The following is a 19,450-nucleotide window of genomic DNA, read 5'->3' as shown; positions in this document are numbered from 1 at the left end:
TGCATGATAATTTGCACAAAAAGGCGTACGCTTCCCTCTCTCCCTGAGTCAGCAGCGGTAACCCTATCATTCGAGGCAGTGGTTGGCGCAGAAAATGCCATGCGCTGAAGTTCAGAATTGAGAGTGTCGGTAAGCCATATACACCAACTAAAAGTAGTGCTAGAGCAGACGACTGTCCCGTGTTCTGTTTACCTGCGGGAAGATTTATATGCGGGAATTTCGGTTTCGCCTATTCTATAGCGACCAGACCAAGGAAAGATATATTCTTTTCTCGTAAGAGCTTAGCCCAACAATGATAACGGATGACATTGTGGCATAAGCATGTTCTTCTCCCGTTTTCTTCTCGTATTCTTCACAATATCAGCGGTGCTTTCTGCCACACCTGTAATTACCTTACGCTGTCAACGACATCTCATTAGAGAGTGGTAGTGTGTCGTGCGCTATCACCTTTGCGTACGTAAGCTGCAGCGTGGCAGAAGCTCTCTTTATCGCTTGCGTGCGCGCAGAATCAGCAAGGCTATTCCTTACGTACGCGAAGGTGACAGCGAACGTTATACCAAAACTCACTATTGTGATCAGACCTGCTAGACGCAGAGAAAAGAACGCCGCACGACCTTGAAATTCTGTGCGTGAAACATTAGTGAGTTTTAGTGTATCGTACAGTATCGATTTTGCTTACGTAAGAGACACCGTCGGTGGTTCTGGGCACGCGCAAACCGTAAAGAGAGCTTGGCGCGTTGAGCAGAACCATCACGCTATCCCAAACGTACGCGAACGCGATAGCGTACGCCGCACTAAAACTCTCTAATGTAACGTTGTAAGAAATATTTTTGTAGTGTAATCATGATGCCCATCATCGTAAGGAACATGATGGAGCAAGCGGCCGCGTGATGTCACGACGAAGCAGGACAATCACTTTCGCGCCTTGGCAGTACACGCTTTCGAGATGTAATACCACGTAGCATTCCTACGCACGCAGTTGCCTAGCAACCATGCCCGGTGCTATAAGGGGAGGAGTCGCGTAGAATACCCTGTCATAAAGGCTGCCGCGCCCATGCGTTATCTTGGGCATTCGCACGGCGCACGGGATATCAAAACTGTCGTACTGCGTTCATAGCAGACGACACATTCGGCACTGTCGCCTGCTGTGGAGTATCTTGTGACTTAGCCACAGGATATTCCGCGACGTTGGACGCATGTAACTACGGGACCTGCAGAAGCATACGACGTTCCCGCTAGAATACTCAGGGGTATGTCGTTCGTGAGATGATCCATCTTCACCATCATCAGGGCACGCTGATACAGCTATACCAACTTTCACTTTTGGGTTGCTTACTGTGAGAGTGAAGTCCCGGTTATACAAATAGAATCCATCAATGGGGAGCTTCAAAGGAGCCAGACGATCTCCGAGGCCGTAGACATTGCTTGACGGCAGAAACAGCGTAATTTCCATGTGCTGCACGTTGTACGTCAGGTAGGAGAAGTTGGTTCTAAAGCTGAACATGGGAGAAAAAGTATAACCCCGTCAGGGAACATTATGGTTTGCCGATGAGGAGCGGACACAAAGCTAAAATCCTATCGCGGACAGTGTGACATATAACCTGCAATCTGAGCATAGAGAACGAAATTTGTATTGGACACGTACCAGGGTTACAAAACCTGTATACTGCACACGGCAATAACATAACGCGCTCTCCTCATTAACTTTTGGGAGTAAATAAATTAACCGATTGGTAGATTGAATCAGTGATTTTCCCAGCCAGGGTGTCGAACCGAAACATTTTTCGTTCCGGTTCTATCATAAACGGTTCCGTACAGGTTCTGCTCCGGAGCAAAAACATAACGGTTCATACCGGTTTTAATCACTTCCATCCCTAGTGGTCATATGCATTCCCACAAAAAAAATCAATGTTGCAAAATGTAAACCCGTTTATTCCGCATACATTGTATTCAATATTAATGGGCAGCTGAGAAATTAGTAGCTCCTGGCTCCAGTTAAGAACTTTGAAAGAGAAACAACTTCTTGAAGATCTTGAAACAACTAAAGACTGTCTGTTCTTTAAATAGGCCTTCTCGACGTGGAATGTCCATTGGAAGGACGACGTCCATTCGTATATCGACATACATTCCACCTTAACCGTACCCCTCGTTAAGTACCTGTGATATGACTTCAGAACACGCGACGTCAGTCTCATTCGCCTATTCGTAGTCCAAACCGGCGAAGTTTTTTTCTTGGTTTACCGAAAACCGTTAAATTATATTTTTCGGTTTCAGTCCAGAGCGAAAAAAAAAAAAACGTATACAGTTTCGATTCTGTTCCGGTTCGCACCAAAATAGCGTGTGTTTTTTTTTTCGGTTTCCGGTTCGCTCCGACACCCTGTTCCCAGCACCCCTCCACACACCCCTAACACCCCCCAAAATTTGTCGAACCCCCCCCCCCCCCCAGGAATTACCCACAACACACTCCCCCAGGGGAGTGTCACCTGGCCCTGTCGAGTATTCAAATCAAAACTTGATATTTACGATGCCTGCTGGTTTTGAACGCTGTGAGTAAAGCATAAAAAAGCAACAGCGGTTTAACGTTGTTACACCGGATCATCGTGCGAGATCACGGTGCACTCAGTGGATCACGTTGCTAAATGTGTTGTAACTATATTTGTGAACGAGATATTCAGGAACGAGACCGACACACACACACACATACATTGGATGGTAATGGGGTGGGCGATTCACCGCCGCTGAGGCGGTACACTGCCCTATTTCGCGTTGGGGGAGGATGAAGGGATGATGATGGGGCCTTCAAAGAGCCGTCGCCAGACCGGTGGAGCACAAGTACTCCGCCAGAAGACGAAGGCCCTGCGTCTGGTGGGCAGCGTTCGACCACGGACCGAGGATCTTCGCTAGGTTGAACGGCCGCTTGTCGATGCGTTGCATAGAGAGTTCCAGACCGACCGAACGAGACCGAGTGTTGTGCTCTGGCACTAAAATATCAGTTTCATCGCTTCGGCTGCCAGCAGAACCAACTCGCCTCTGTGCAGCTCTCGCGCGAGACGTGCGCGTTTCACTCATGTTGGAGCTAAGATGAAGATATACATCGAAGGACCACAGATTCCGCGACAGCAGGTGACGCCTGATGGTAACGCTGACAAGTACGACGAGTTAATAGAAAAAGCTTTTGATAAATGGGTCCGGAAACCAAGGAGGCGATGAAGGCAGTGGCGTATCTAGAGCTACCTGCGCCCATGGCAACATGGTTAACATGATGTCCTTGGGGATGCGTTTTCGTGTGTTCCGATAGGTTTCACACTACAACCTCTCTAATGGCGGGTGTTTTAGATCATTTATGAATGCGCCAGGTTGAGTGCTCGACCTTGCACATTCACACCCGACCACATAATGGCGCCCCTGTTCACCTGGCGCCCATGGCAACTGTCCACACCTGCCACACCCTAGATACGCCACTGGATGAAGGGGAAACTTATCGCTTCATATGTAGAGAACTGCTCTGCGTCGTGTGTGCTTATGTTCTTTTTTTTTGTTTTGCCTTTCTCGTGACACGTCCTCGTTTTCCGTTTTTAATGTCACACAACATTTTTACCAGAGATGAAGATGCTTGCAACTCTAAACTACCTGGGTGGTATTTTGAGAGCAGCAAAACAATGTTCACCGTAAGAAAGCGTTACTGTTTGAATATTGAATGTCGCTTTATTTAGCCAGAAACACAGTTGTTAATTTGCAAGTCTTCTAAACCGCCGTTTGTACACCCCCTTCCACTCCTTCATATTCCGATTCCCCGAAACGTAACGCCCACTTAGAAGAAAATCCTGGGAAAATCACTGGCATTGAATACAGGTTGCAGATAGTGGTTCCGCACAAATCACACGCGCAAATAAGGCCCAACCGAGGGTTAAATAAAAGACAGTATAGATGAAAAAGTCAACTGGCACGTGTAGTACAACCCACTCTTCCTTTGGCGTCCAGCCGCGTCACCTGATCGTTTCCGATCAGGTGACGCGCCTAAATCACAGTGACACAGGTACCCGATCCGTGTCTGACGAATACACACCGAGTACCCGCATGACCTGATCGACGCATCAGGTACCTCATCAGAAACGAAAAAGGAGTTGGTTCAAAAGAAGTGCTGTCACTTTTCTGTCGACCTTCTCGTGTTTTACTTGATCTTTTAAATGACGAAACATCATGCTAGTGTATTAATAACATTTTCGTTAAAATCTCATAGTATTACGGGGTACATTTGTCAGGCACTAGTTCAACAACTATGGATACGCCCGCCCTTGTATGTTATCAGATTGCACTACAAAAGAAATATGCTCCCCTGCGTGTTCTTGAAAAAAACTCAATGATTATCAGTTGTACGATAATTGCCCTCTGTTGACACATACGTTGGCAAATTTACTTGGAATGTATTTGAGACAAATGTCCTGGGACTCAAAACCCGAATGAACTGGTGGAGAAGTTGCTGAAACGCAATAAAGACGAGGAATTGCCGTATTTTTTACTATTTTTTATGAATGTCGCATGAGCTACTGCTCTTTCGTTTTCCTTCTTTTAAGCCTCTAAAATTAATGGAAATTTTATGTCATGTAAATGGTCATACTGAGGTAGCTCTGAACAACATGGTGATACAGTAAATAGATGTGGACGTACATTGGGACTCCAAGGGGTCCTAGATCATTCCTCCTGTAGATGGTGAACGTTCCGTCTTCCAGCAGCTCCACGTGGTACAGACGTAAAAGGTAACTTTGATTAGGATGCAGGACAGGCACCGGAGGAACCCACGCCACATAAGGGTCCTTGACATCCGGAATAACGTCCAGCTAACGTCAAGAAAGGTCCGTTTAGGAAGGCAAACTATAACCCGTAACCTCTTCGCAGTGGCATAGCCGGACAAATACTTCGGAGGCGGGGGGCTGAATGGGGATGTTAGAAGGGGGAAGAGGATTTCAGAAGAAAGGTTTCAGAAGGCATTGCACACCCCGAACCCCCTCCCTTCCCCCAACGGCTACGCCGCTGCTCCTAGATAAAGGTAGGCCGCAAAAACCAAGACACACAACGGCCTCAACGAAGGTTCCTGTTGGCGAAAAGCAGCAAGAAGACGAGGACATAGGTAGAACTGGACAGGACACAGGACAACCACAGTCCTGTCTCTTTCTACCAATGTCTTTGTATTCTTGCTGCCATTCGCCATCATGAACATGTACCAACTACCCTGGGGGCTTAATCGCTTCATCGTCGTTACAAGCTAACGAGTGGCGGGAAATTCAAAGAGGCGGGCGGGAAATTTAAAAAGGTGGGCACGTGATAAAACACGTGCACGGCGCTCTTCGCGCGATACGTTAATGCCGTGATACACGTCACGCGCAATGTGTCACGTGCCCACCTTTTTGAATTTCCCGCCACTCGTTAGACTGTAACGAACGCAACGACGATGAAGCGATTAAGCGATTGTTCCTAGCCTCAACGAAGGCCAGCCACAACTATGAATGTTATAGCTTAAGGTTGCGGATGATGGACACACATTGCGCGCTAGCTCAGCAGTATAGGGACGGCCGCATCCATTCTAGTCGATACCGAAACTATGCTGTGCTTTTATTTTTCGTTCACCACTAATCACGGTGCCGAAAATCCTACGCGAAGTAGCGGCGAAGTTTCACTGCTATTCGATGGAACAGAAGACAAGAGCAGGCGCCGGATGTTGGCAGTATCCCTAAATTCACGCCCAGGAGAGAGCCGAAAACGTCATTCCCTACAGCACCAATCAGAACACGGACTTGAGAAACGGGAGTGCGAGCGCGTCTGGGCGGCGCCTTTCTCCTCTGAGCGAGGCCTTCTTACTGCTGTTAGGGAATGACTTCACCCTGACCTCGTTATCTCCACAGCTTCCGGAGCTGCGGAGGTTCCAGGGCTCATCTTTGAAAGTTTCCGAATATCGAAGTGTATTCCGGATGAGTAGATGAGTAGGGGGAGGGCGGAGGGGGGGGGGGGGGGGGGGGGTAATGGCAGGGTCGCCGTTGTTGGTCACGCAGAAGTGGGCGTCGTCGCGACCATAGTTAAAGAGAACAAAAGAAGGATGAACGGGGGAGATGCGTAGAAGGTGCGTGAGTTCATTTAGGAGAGCAGCAGCTCAGGTGGAGCTCAGGTATGCTGTGGACGATAACTGATCTGCCCTTTCGTTGCCGCCGATACCGACGTGGGACGGGATCGATTGGAAGGCGACATCTCCTCCTGTTTGTTTATGCTGAGTGCACGATCCTCTAATGCTCCGCGCAAAGATGTTGTCACACATGGGGTTCATCACGTCCCATAGGGCGCTTCTGGAGTCTGTGATGCGTGCAAAAGAGCCAGCATTCGTAGAGAACGTCGGGTAACGCGATGTTGGCCAGGTCACGCTAACTGAACAGACCTAGAACGCGCAGGTAGCAGTTTTGGTACGGACGAAAAAAATATCCAAGCGGGTTGGCGGCCAAGCGGGTTGGCGAACATACTGCAATAGTTTCATAGATTGGTTTCAGAATGCGACCGTCCTTTAAAGGGACAATAAAATTCCAAAATTTATTGTGAGTGAAAGGTGCAGTTACCTTGATAGCAATGGAAAAGGAAAGAGATTCACCCGCAGCGTTGTTCAGGATTTAACCTCGAAGGAAATTGCAATTATTCACGCTTTCCCCCCTTCACAAGATTCCGTAAACGAATTCCTGAGATGATTGGGTACCCTATAACACCCCGCGGTGCAGCGCTGCATCACCCCCACTGCCGTCACCACTATCAAAGTCTCTTGAGAGGACGCAACACCACATCTCATAGTCAGCATCTGTTGTTGTTGTTGTTGTTTCACCAGCATCACCACCACCATCTGTCTTAAGAGTGCGGCTCAAATTGAGCACTGTATATGGATGAGCTCGCACGCAAACTTATGGTCATTTGGGATAATATCAAAGGAAAATGTAGGCATGAAACACTGCCACAGCCACAACCCGCTCTCGCCCGGGGTATGTAAACAGATTTAGGTGTTGCATTAGTGCAAGGACGGCACCCTGCAGTCTTTGAGGGAGCGACAGAACTAAACTATGGAACAATTGTAGATACCGCCACACTGGACTCCTTCATTTACTCCGTTTACACTCCCCATGTTACTCCCCATCGTGGTCCGGTGACCCTGAGATATATCCGCCAGCACTGCAGACACCCCAAACTTCGCGCCCACAGTTCCGGTGGTGGTAGTGATCAAACCACTAGCCGTAGTTGGCCACGCTCTAAGCGGGCAACGTCGCGACCATCGCAGGGAGGGAACCGTGCGTCCTGGTCCGACTTCACAGGGTACTGTGCAGAGAGCGTTTGAGGGAGACTCAGACGGAACCTTCAGGCCGTTGAGGGTGGTTGTGGCAGTGCATGAAAACCCCGACAACGACTTAATTGCTCATTTTTCCCCTTAGGGTGTCTCTATAGCACCATTAGCTCCAGGCAATACACGCACGACATGCGCTGCTACAGGCTCACAGGTCACGGAGCCGCAGAACGCACGTTCGGCGCTTGCTATTTGAAGGCGCTTCCTCACCTCTATGTGAGCCACATCCCTCGACGGGTACTGTGCATTAAGCCAGAGAGAGGGTTCAGTGTCAACCAGATCGTCTTGTCGAAACAAAGTGGCGCTTTCGTTTCTTACGCCGAGGTCATCATTCCCACTGATATGAGAGTCATGGACGTAGTACCTTCGGTAGCCTTGTGGAAAGAAGCACATAGAAGGACGACTCTTGAAAGAAGGATTCATGCAACAGTGTGCGCTCGCGCAAGAGCTTTCGTCCATCGGCATGCCGGGATTCGGGCATTCGACACGATCGTTCATCGCCACGGCGCTGCACTCGTGTGGCATATCTTTGGCTCTTCTGGGTACCCGCACCATCCTGTCGACGCGTTGGCCCGCGATAGACGGCGTGCATACACTGCGAAAGCAAGTGAACATGATTTAGTTTTGTCGGTACGCGTCAATTAGTATGCCCATAGTATCCAGCGGAACACCTCAAACGAGTAATTCCCAAATATTGGCCACTGTTCTCTGGTTCCTTAAGTTCCTTACTATAGACGCCAACTTCCTTACGCTGTTACGTTAACGCAAACGTTCGGACACTAACGTAACGGCAAATGCAAGGCCTTCATTTTTTTTTATCGGTTCTAAATTAAAAAAATAAAAATAAAAAGGAAAACTATGAGGAAAAGCGTGTAACTACCGAACGGCTAATTAGCTAAATTATATTAACCGATTAATTCGACGTTTTTGGGCAGTGCGAGAGAGCGTAATAGGAGCGAGTCATTTTAACTAATCGATTTTATTAAACATCCTGAGAAGCTGACGCGTTTTGAAATATTAATAGCGCCCCTCTCCCCCCCCCCCCCCCAAAAAAAAAGAAATTACTTTTATTACGATGCATGGGGAGTTTCATCGCCAGGGTAGCGATACTCCTCCCCGTTGCTGATGGTGACGTCGAGAATGAAATAATGATCCCCTTCACAATAAGGGATGAAGTATTTATGCATGGGCCAAAACCAGAAGCACGCGCTTTTCCAGCGCAGAAACGGCGAGACTTCAGGCCTGTTCCGACATATAGCAGCGCATTAATATAGCGCTACAAAGTAGCCCACAAAAACAGCGCTCGGTGCCATCGGACGGTTCTCACTTGCAAAGCGGCGGTAGCACTATAATTGAGCGGAAGTTGGGTGGTCGTTTCCGTTCTCTCCCATCATGGCGTTTCAGGAATTCAACGGCATGCGGACGAACAAGTTCCATCGCTTGACAAAAGTGAAAATCGCCATACATTTTGGATGACAAACTCATCGTTCCAATGGGGAGACTCTTTTCGATTGTAGTTCGAGTCACGCGGGCTCAGCCTCTTGGCGAACGTCATATGTCACGTGAGAAGGTCCTTTCTGCCCGCGCGCTGGCCGCTGGGGTTCTTTCTATAGCTGCGGAGAGATGTGGAATGTGGACATGTGCTCGTAGTTTTATAAGGTGAATGTGTTTTACGCGTAGTGCTGCATAGCCTTGGTGGATGGACATGAGATGAGTTTGTGTGCCTGTGATGTGTGATTCAACTGTGTGCTCAAATCGTTGGAAACATAAAATAAAATAAAACAGCAAAAGAATAGACTGAGAGCAATATACATATGATTAATGTATTCCATTAATGAAAGGGTTTCTATGTATCTGTTCTTGTTAATATCTATATCTCGAAATTCGGAAGCACGTACAACAACAACAATAAATGATAGAGTTATGATGACGATATGATATGACGAAATGATAGAGAGATAAGTTATGATGACATGGGATGTTTACTCCTGGTAGCAAAATGACCCTACCCTACTTCACAGAGGTTGATATGAGAGGAAACACGTACAAAAGTTCCACACAGCTATACATAATCAATACTATTTTGTGAAGTAAAATAAATGTGAAAATCGCCGTGCATCGAATACATAATGCTGAATTCGAGAAGCCGTAATTGGTAACACGCCTCGAACAGCGGCGCACAGGCAACGGCGTAAATAATATTTCATGAAGTGTTGTAAAGTGTTGGAACTTGGAAGTGTTGACTGTTTCAACGAAACATTTAACCGAATGTTTATCCTGTTTTCAGTCTGACGGGCTGCGTACATATAACCCCTCTTAATACATTTTTGAAGTTAGAGCTCCCAAAAAAATCGCATAGTTTGCCCCATTTGCAAACAGTTCTGCCGCCGGGCACAAACCAATCTACCTCCCCGTCTTTGGGCTTCCCGCCATTCCTGCCCCATCCCTTGCTCTCTCTGTCCCTCTTCACGTGACATGACGCACGCCATGAGGCGGAGCCTGTGTGACTAGCCTTCTCATTGGCCGTTTGAATATAGTGCTAATATTAGCGCTGAAAAAGTTGACAGGAGCTCAACTCCGCCACGCTCTAATTTTTAGCGGTTTGGAGCACTGCGAGGAGGAAAATATCGCGCTATTTTCGAGCGCTATATAGCAAATCGCTATATCTCGGAACAGGCCTTTCCACTTTATCTAGGCCGGAGTGCGGTCTATTTGGACAACAGCTTAGCGCCTACTCCCATCTGCCCAATCGCTCCAAACCACGTGACCCTCACACGTAGATGCCCTTATTGCGCTGGAAAAATGCGTTCTTCTCGTTTCGACTGATTTGCATAGAGAAATCAAGCAAGTTATATATCAAGGTACGTGCGTTCGCCTCTCGTGGTGTTTGACAACGGCGATGATGACTGTTTCTGATTCTGCTACGTCGCATTTCCCGGAAAACATCTCACTAATAAGTTAATTAAACAATTCAGATAAGTAGTCCTGTACTTGCATACGCCCTCCGACTGAACGTGTTCCTGGCCGCGTAACCCACCCACAAAAACGTCATCTATGTATAGCTTCCATTGCTTTTTTTTTTTATCTTTACCGAATAAAAATAAATACCCTGTGTGTATGGACAGGACCGTATGGATCCAAGCAACTCCCGGTTTCGTGACACTACCTGACACCACCTCCGTCGCGTATTCTACAAGGTCAATCTAAACTGGCAGCGAAAAAAAAAAAAAAAGAACAAGAATGCCAAATCAGACCCATCGGCAAGGCTATCATCATGAGGCGCGAGCGATCCTGGGTGTTGGTAGTAGACGTACGAATGTAAAAAAAGAAAGGGAGGGGGGGATAGAAAAGAAACCTTGACAACATGGGCATGGCGTGTGTGTGTACTAATGGGTTATTCAAAACTTCAATGTAGAAAAAACTATCTGTTGCCCCAGTCGTGCTCATGTACGAAATCATCTACCAGCCGAGTACGTATCCTGCTCCCCCGCGCATGTGTCACAGTGAGCTTGTTTGTTTGTTTGGTTGGTGGTTGGTAAAATAAAGTTGTTTATCCGTGCATCTCTGTATCTGTGCAGTCGTGCATTGTAATGAGGAGATCGTACACTTTTTGGGTTGAACAGGTGGTGATGTTTACATCTCGGAGCTGCAGACCAAGATTGACATTTGTGAACCGATGAATTCAATGCATCCCCTGTTGCTGACCCCGTGAAAAAAAGATCATATGGCGCGACCGGCCATGATGGCGTGAACGCTAGCAGGAATCAGCTGCGCACCAACGATGTCGTGTTTTTTTGTGCAATGGACCCATTATGGCCACTCACTGAAGAAATGCAAACGTCTAATCACCACTTGTACATATTGCTCCAGGTGAGAAATGGCCCTCAAGCGAACCTTCCTAATTTCTGTGTGGTCATCACGATGCCGTTCTGTTTGGAGTTGTTAAAATCTGTGATAACTGTATGGATTTCGAATTGACATGTGTCATTAAACCTGATATGATTTATTTTTCTGCGTTCTCCTCTGGTATTGCAGTATGGTTCGGTCAGGAAAGGAGTAAGGGAATACAACGCAATACGAAGTGTGCGAATGTAAACGGGGGTTTTCATAAGTCGGCGCCATCTAGTTTAAGGCGAGCCAACTGCGTTGTGCAGCGCGCGTCCGCCATATTTTGGGCAAGGATGGAAGCGTTGCCCGCGCGCGGACAGCACGGCTCTGTTTGAACCGCGCGTCTGGGGTGATCTTTTGCCGTCCGCCGCCTGGGACTTGGTGTGCTTTCTCATCGAAGCATCATTCTTTTCATAAGTTGATCATCCATCACCATTTGTTATGTCAGTTTGTTGTTGCGTGCCCTACAGCAGCCAGCGTGGCGTGAGAGACGCCGAAGGAAACAAGGCGTGTGTACAAACTTTTTGGCGGCAAAAGCTCTCATGATACATGGCTTTCCAAATAACTGTCGTCAGGGGCATTCTCTTGTCATCCTCAAAGGACGAACTATAAATACCTCGCAGGCGAAAGCATAGAACATAATAGGATATTAGGAAACATCCGCGAAAGCGTGCAACACAGTAGGATCCCACGTTCAAAATACACAACTGGTCTTGAAATGTGCATAAGGTACACTATAGACCATGCAAAAATATGTTGTGCCGTACCTGGAAGTCGACAAGGCGACGCGGATGGAAGTTGAATCCGTATATGACACGCATAATAACTGTTCTCGCTAGTGCGGCCAGTCGAGCCACATGCACTCATATGTTCATAAAAGGCGTCCACAGGTCTTGGGGAAAACCCATCTGGTATGTTCGTCAAGTATCTCGAGCACTCAATATTCTCGTTTGTCATCGCGCGTTCGCATACCATACACGGAAGCACACCTACGACGTGCCAAAGATATGGCCGACTGTCGTCTGCTAGAAGGTTGCCAGACTGACTTTCGAAAAGGGTCTATTATGCAGTGCTTATTAATCATGCTGCTTACTTAATCTCTGGCGTCATTTATTTACAATCGTAGTAGTCGGCGCAACGGATGGATGGCGCTGGCAGTCTGTATCATGACGTCATTCTGAAGACGCAGGGGCCTGTCGCAGTGGTCAGTGTCGCGGCAGGGTCGACAGGTGTTGATGCAGTTTAGGCAAGGTAAACAAGAAAAAAAAAAAAAAACGCCCTCATTACGTCAGAATGGGATCACACAGACGAGCTTATATTATTATATCTATTGTACGTTATTATACCTATGAAATAAAAGGAGGGCCCGTTGGTGCATACTTTGTAGTCGAGCGGCGAAAACAGCACATCGACACAGACGTACGCAAAAGGCTAAGCCGCAGCTTTCAAGCCTCAACAGAGAGTTATAGTGAGTGCGCGAAACCGAGCCGTTCCAACCTCTCTTTGTGAGGCCTATACAGTGTGCGCACTGACTAACGTCACCTATGCTCACCGCATGCCACGTACGTCTGGCAGCGGGAACACGGGATCTTGCAGCACGGGATGCATGCTGTCGGTCGCCCCCCTTTTCCCACCCTGGGAGGGATTGCTGGGCCCCCGAACCAGTCCTGCTCATGTGTATCGAGGTCTCAGTCGCCTTTGGGAGTTTATACAGGCGTTTACATGCAGAGTGTTTGTTTTTATTCTCTCGTCAGCTTTCTTTCGTCAGAGAAGCGTCGTTGCTGTGAGAGATATGGTTTGAAATTCAGCGATAAAGAAATACCTTCCAGATCATGAAGGCCCACAAAATGAAAAGGAGCCGCACAAGTAAACGCGAACTCGCCTTTAGAAAAAAAATACAGAGATCCCTTGCGCTTGACACAGGGTCCATGACTTGAAAACCCGAGACAAGGTAGAGGAGACACAATGGATCGTCACCACCAGCTCGCTTGCTACCTAACTTTCCTTTGATACATGGTGTTTGTTTTTATCGTTTACAAAATTTTCGTAAACACCTATTAGAGCAACACAGATGCCGTTCTTGCAGTTGGGTTATACGGCCCATTAGCTCTTTACTTGGGAAATCTAAGGCATAAGCGAGATTACAGAACGGGGGACAGCCCTCGTTGAAAACCATTGTACCTTTTAAAAATCCAGAAAACAGCGCCTGCTATGCAATATGCGTCGCTGAGTTTTGGTATGCAAATGAGCCGAGAGCGAAAAAAAAAAAAAAAAACGCGCTTCGAGAGCGCATCATCTAAGTCGATGAAAGCTTACCTGGGCCGAAAAGCGGTTTATCTCGCCAGCAGATCGGCATCTACTCTAATCACTGTTTTGTCGAAATTAAATGTAACCAAATTTTGCCAAAATGCCGGACACGCTGAATGGAATCAAATGTCCGAACGAGCTTGTGTATATTTGACGTGGAGAGCGATAGCCTCGAGTCTCGACACTAGACAACAAGACACAGAAAAGAACAGCACAAGGCAAGACTCAGAAGAACTGCAGTCTTGTCTTTCTTTTTTCTGCCCTGTGTCGTCTACGCCCCAAACTCAGGAATATGCCGCGCTCGTCAGATAGGAGATAAAGCAGTTTAACTTACCTGAACAACAAGACAAGCTCGATTATCATCATGACTCAGACAAAGTAAGCACCCTCAGCAGACAGTTCTATCAGAAGCTCTGGAATACATAAAAGTTTTTTTGATTTTTTAAATGCTGGATGTTGGGAGGTCTTACGGAAGCCGCAGTGAACCAAGTCGTTGTTCTTATACGAGACAAAAGACATGGCTTGAACGAGCATGCGCCCTGTTTCAGAGTCTGTCAATGAATCTATACGGAATCCCCAACGACAATGCTCGATTTTTTTCACCTCTTTCAAGCCATACAGAACATCGAATGGTACAAGAATGTAGAGTGGTATTGAAGTGTTAATCCTATTCTTGTGTGGTACTGCTTAGTTAATTAATCCTTATTCTTGCCGTCATGGCTCTGGAGGGACTCGTATGATGTCCTGAGATCCCCGAGAAGGAGGTTCCATTTCTTAAAGGTGTGCTGTTAATCGCTCTAAGGTAGCCGGTCGCTAAGGAGGGCCTAGGCCTCCATGGCCGGTGAAAAAGTGAAGTCACACTAAGGAAGCCTGATGAGGTATACTTACTTGCTGGGGTCTGTGCTTCGCCCACGCTCGGGCTTGTGTACTATATGGAGGTGTGCTTGTTAAAAGCAGATCCTTTTATTGGGGATCTCATTTAGGGTGTAAATTGGATATGTTCATACTGCAAATGTATTACATAACGTGACCCAGAGGGAATATCACATACGGGCGCCTCACAAAATCTGATCACGTTTCATTTGACATCTATTAACTTCCGGAACTTCCTTTCCTTTGAAAGCAAAACATCTCCCCAGGTTTTGACATTTAAGGGCCTGCTCACATTCATTCGCCGTTTCTCGTCGGCTGAATCGAGAGATACCGATGAATGTTGTGATCGCATGTGTCGCCCTCCTGGTGATTGTGATGAGGTGAATCAAAAAATGGAGACGTCGATCTGTTTATCTCGTCTGGATGGAAGCTTTTACAGTCGCGTCGGCTTTCAACCAGCTGAGACCCGTTTTTATGCTATCACAGCTTGTCTTCTCCAAAGCTGGTGTTCAGGAAACGTTTATTTATAACGTCTACCTACGCGTCAAAGCCGTTCGCGAGAAACTCATTTCTGGTCCTCGAATGAACTGCCACTCAAGATGTTAAAACCAGCGATCATGACGTTGTGGTTAGCTAAAATTTATGGTTCCTCTTCCGCGAGGGAAAGCGGGTTTCGTATTCATTGCATATTATTTCGGCAGTCGTCAATTACAGTTGATTAATGCCCACCTGAGTGCGGCCAACAACGGCAAGCTACCTCGACACCCCTTGTCTCCCGACACCCTCGTCTCTTGTCTCCTATCTCGACTCTTGTCTCCTGACACCCCTCGACACCCGATGTCTCTTGTGATAGCGGTTAGCGTACCCTTGAAGGTAAATTGATACAACAAGGTGGCTACGCCAACCGAGCTGATAACGATGCGCCAGACACTGTGTCTGATGATTTTTGGACCTGTTTTGTTTCTGAATAAACGTCTGTAGGCACGGCGTGCCACAGTTATTACAACGATAAATAGCGATGCCATACCTCAGTGCACGTTGGCTAATATATGAATGGGATGTCGATGAAGAAGATGATACACACGCACATGGCGGCACACACGGCAAATCCATCTACATATATGGGGGCATCGTAACTACCGTAATAACGAGACACCGCCGCCTAACACTAGAAAAAACTTGGTGGATGCATTTCGATAAAGGGGGAATATAAGACACCTTATGAAATTTTGCATACGTTGTCTTTGGCTACTTACACAGCTTTTTCGCAGCGCCACAGCACATTGCATTGGCCACCCACCATCGTGTGCCAAGGAATGTTGATGACCCAGACCTGATGCCTGCCAAGTGCGAGACCACAAGACGACACGCTGTGCAATCAAGTGGGCTGTTGTGTAAACCGACCGTCCAAATTCGGCCGTATACCGGAGTTACGATTCTTTCCGCCTGGTTATATGAGGTACGGAGTGACATCTATCGGCGATGACAGAGGAACCATTACCATCACCCTCAAAGTCAATAACCCCGTGGAGCTGCTTATAACTGAACCATAATGTTTCAGTATCAGTCTCCTATCACTCCATAGAAGTGGCCACAGTCTAAAAAAAAATGTAGAATTTTCTACCAGACTCGGTAGAGCTGTATTGGAACCACATTTCTACTCAAACCAATTTTACCTTTTGGGCATAACTGCGGAGTAGAAGCAAACTACAGAGTAGACACTGTCGTTCTACCAGCCTGGGTAGGAAATTCTCCCCTTTTTCTTTGAGCAAACGTGAGAGAGGAGCAGGGCAAAGGGACACCGCCGCTTATGTCTCGCGGAGAAAAAGGTGCGCGTGGATTGGCCCGAAATGGTAGAAATACTGTCGCATGGGTTGATAATTCTACCCTTTTTTCTTAGAGCGCAGGGGGGGGGGGGGGTCTTGTTGGCCACTGACGACGCTGTCTTGACGCTTGTTGGCCTGCCTCTGAATAACCAACAACGGGTTGAATACACTCGAATACTCTCGACGGCACGGCACGGTTTAACTGTTCGCTTTAGCCCTAACGCGTTACCATTATTCATTACCTGTTCCCGAATTGTAATCCATTACCATTACTCATTACCGGTACCACAGTCGAGTGTGTAGGACGTGGTCTTGTTTTCGCCTAGTCTGTCTCCTTATAGGGTTGCTGCGTTCTAGGGTCAACTCGGCATAAATTGATGAGACGTGCAGACAAACCTTGGAAAAATCTTTTATCCAGGGCAGAGCTTTATTCACAAAGCCGGGCACATGAAGCGAACATAGGCATGAGGATTGCGAACATAACAAGCTCCATGGAACACTTAAAAAGACAACAAGCTTTTTTGCTCACGCTTTATTTTCTTTATTTCTTTCTAGTATGGCTTGACGTCAGCCATCTACTGAGGCTACTGTGGGTTCGGTCGTGATATGCTCTAAGAATTTTTAAATCCTGACTTTCTACAACTCACACAGAATAATTCTTAAAACGAGACGACTTACCTCGAACACATGCTCACAAAAAGGGAGCTAAGAACATACGGGAAGTACCAAAGCACATTCCAAGAGCTGGCAACGGCATATAGTGTGCCGCCGTCACACTTGTCTATCATATTATATTCCTTTTTGTAATTTCATCATGAGCTCAGGATTCATCTGAATAATTATCACGGTATAGGTGACAATAACTCCGATCAGGCTGAGGATGAAAGGCCTGCTGATGGTAAAAAAATTCCATCCTGTTAGTCTGGCGCAGTGGTGCCTCATCCCCAGCACCCACAGCTGTACCGACATGCACATCTTAGCCAGATCATTTCTTTTGTCAGCCGTTCTGAAGCCCGCTGCTTCTACGCTAGCAAGGATTTTCGTGGGTGATTCGTTCACTTCTGCAGCTGCGATCGACACGCCAAACATAATGGCTAACGTCCAGAGCAGGCCCAACAAGTGAGTCACCCACCAGAAGACCAGGTTCGTCTCCGTGCTCGTACGCGTGACTATAGCTGAGAACCGGGAACACAGAGCCACAAGTACCGTTACGTACCATGCAAAGAGCGAGGGCGAAAAATTGTCATTTACGTCATTCACTACCGTCGTCAAGTGGTGGTAACGTCGCTTCAACCCTCCAACGTCTTCGGGAGTCAAATCACAGTCATCGGCAACTTTGGAGCCGAGATCCTCGAAACTAGCTTGCAACACCCAGCAGATGATCACAAACAAACCCATGAAGAAGAACCAGGGACCGTCAACCAAATACAGGCGCAAGCTCGTCACAATAATGGCCGCTGCACGCGCGGTGGACACGGAGAAGTGAGACGCGTTGACGCCCAGAAAGTAAGTGTTCCAAGTGTCTTGCGGGTGGGAGACTGACACGCTGCATATGCTGTTCACGATGAAGGCCACTAAATAGACCCAGATGGCAGTGACGCCTAGACGAGCCCGTTGAGACAATCGGTGGTGCGCTGCGAGCGAGGTGTCTCCGGTGCAGGCACGTAGCGTTGACAGCAGTTCCTTGATGCTACGCGACCGGAGGGACAGGAAGTCCATGGTGAACACTGCGGACCCGGCGATGAACATCGTGATAATGTCGGTCCAACCTGTGATGCCTGAACAAACACCGTACAGGTGAGCCAGGACGACGCAGTGCATGTAAGTCAACGTTGCGTAACGGTAGGCGACGGTGAGTTTCCCATTTACCGACCCTCCCGGGGCATAACCGTCCAGGAACACGCCGAAAAATGTGAGCGACTTTAAAATAACTCCGAAAGGGTCATCGTGGCACAAGGGACTCTGATGCATGACTGTCCCCACTGAAAAGATGTTGCTCGACATGGCGAAGCGAGCTCTCCTGCTCCGTGCCTGTCAACAGTGTTGCTTAAAAGCATCGCTCCAATCACATTGCTGTCCAATGCAAGGAAAGCAGGGCAAGCATGGTATATATATATCTTAGAAGCACTGCCCAGGCAAAACAAGAAGAAAACGGGAACGTATTAGGCTTAGTCGCCTTTCCAATCAGAGGGAGTGTATTGAGGAGATCCGCAAACCATGCGTAAAGTAAACGGGTCGCCGTGTCCTCGAGGTAATTTGCCACTCTGCAGGGATACTGGGAAGTGTTTACGTTGAGTGGGCTTCTTCATATTGGTTGGTTCCGCTTCGAGACATCGTTCTGAAGATACCCATCGGAAATTGTCTTTGAGTAGAGGAAAATGGAGAGCATGGCTAAGATACCTCTTGTCTTTGTTTCTAACTCCAGCTCTTCTTCCACCCAGTATCGAAGAGTATCACAATAAGGAAGGGTGAGGTAAGGTGATGTGTCGGCTCTTCCAAAACGCATCGAAGAATCAGTGTGCCTATATTTGTATGTACTTGCGTATCTGTCTGTGTGAAGGAGTGGAAACAAACCAAAGCCGTTAATTAACATGTGTAAGGAGCAGCGATGTCCACAATACGAGTGTTACGAAACCGTAACGGTATAAACGAAATAAGTGAAACTATACGAGCTCAGTACTGAACTGTGATTTCACAGTGCTCTGTGATGTCAGTCGTTTCGAAGGAATAGCGCGGTTAGCTCCATCGTGTTTTCGGAACTGTTGAAGAGTTTTAGTCAATCATTTTCACTTAAATGGTTTGCGAACGGTTTTACCGCTGCCCAATCTGAGGGTTGCAATCTCAGTCACTCCCTCTTCTCATTGGCCCGCCTAGATACCGTTCGCGAACCGTTTAAGCGGAAACCAAAATCAAACCAAACCAGAACCAAACTCGCCAAACGAACCAGAACCAAATCTTACACCTGAGAGCGACCATGCAAGCAACCAAATGCGTAGTAGTATCACATCACATCACATCACTTCTTCAGCTCCAGAAATACAGAAAGAAAAAGAGAGAGAGAGAGAGATAAAGAAAGAAAGAAAGGAAGGAAAGAAAGGAAGAAGCGTGTTACTCAAAGTATTTTTCGCAAGGTAACAACCCGGGCTCTTGTTCCAGGTGAACATTTACGGATATTTGTTCAATGACCTGT

The 19,450-nt window shown here is 47.3% G+C and overlaps 2 protein-coding genes across 2 annotated transcripts in view; both read right to left on the bottom strand.

Annotated features, from left to right (window-relative positions):
* The window catches only part of LOC135394006 (lysosomal alpha-glucosidase-like), a 37,919-nt gene extending 23,400 nt beyond the window's left edge, over nucleotides 1-14,519 (bottom strand). The window contains exons 1-5 of the mRNA XM_064624425.1: nucleotides 14,450-14,519; nucleotides 13,896-13,974; nucleotides 7,577-7,961; nucleotides 4,669-4,838; nucleotides 1,337-1,496 (exon numbers count right to left, since the gene is read on the bottom strand). Of these exons, the coding sequence (XP_064480495.1) occupies nucleotides 1,337-1,496; nucleotides 4,669-4,838; nucleotides 7,577-7,961; nucleotides 13,896-13,927 (747 nt within the window). The 5' untranslated portion in view covers nucleotides 13,928-13,974; nucleotides 14,450-14,519. The remainder of the gene's footprint in view (nucleotides 1-1,336; nucleotides 1,497-4,668; nucleotides 4,839-7,576; nucleotides 7,962-13,895; nucleotides 13,975-14,449) is intronic.
* Nucleotides 14,520-16,982: 2,463 nt separating this feature from the next.
* LOC135395200 (uncharacterized) lies at nucleotides 16,983-18,264 on the bottom strand. Its single transcript, XM_064626440.1, has one exon. It carries the CDS (start codon nucleotides 18,262-18,264, stop codon nucleotides 17,050-17,052), a length of 1,215 nt encoding a protein of 404 aa, XP_064482510.1. The 3' UTR covers nucleotides 16,983-17,049.
* Nucleotides 18,265-19,450: the final 1,186 nt, after the last annotated feature.

The sequence above is a fragment of the Ornithodoros turicata genome, chromosome 5 (genome assembly GCF_037126465.1).
Source record: "Ornithodoros turicata isolate Travis chromosome 5, ASM3712646v1, whole genome shotgun sequence".
NCBI lineage: Eukaryota > Metazoa > Arthropoda > Arachnida > Ixodida > Argasidae > Ornithodoros > Ornithodoros turicata.
The sequence above is the reverse complement of the archived record's forward strand: the minus strand, read 5'-3'. Positions and strand labels throughout refer to the sequence as shown.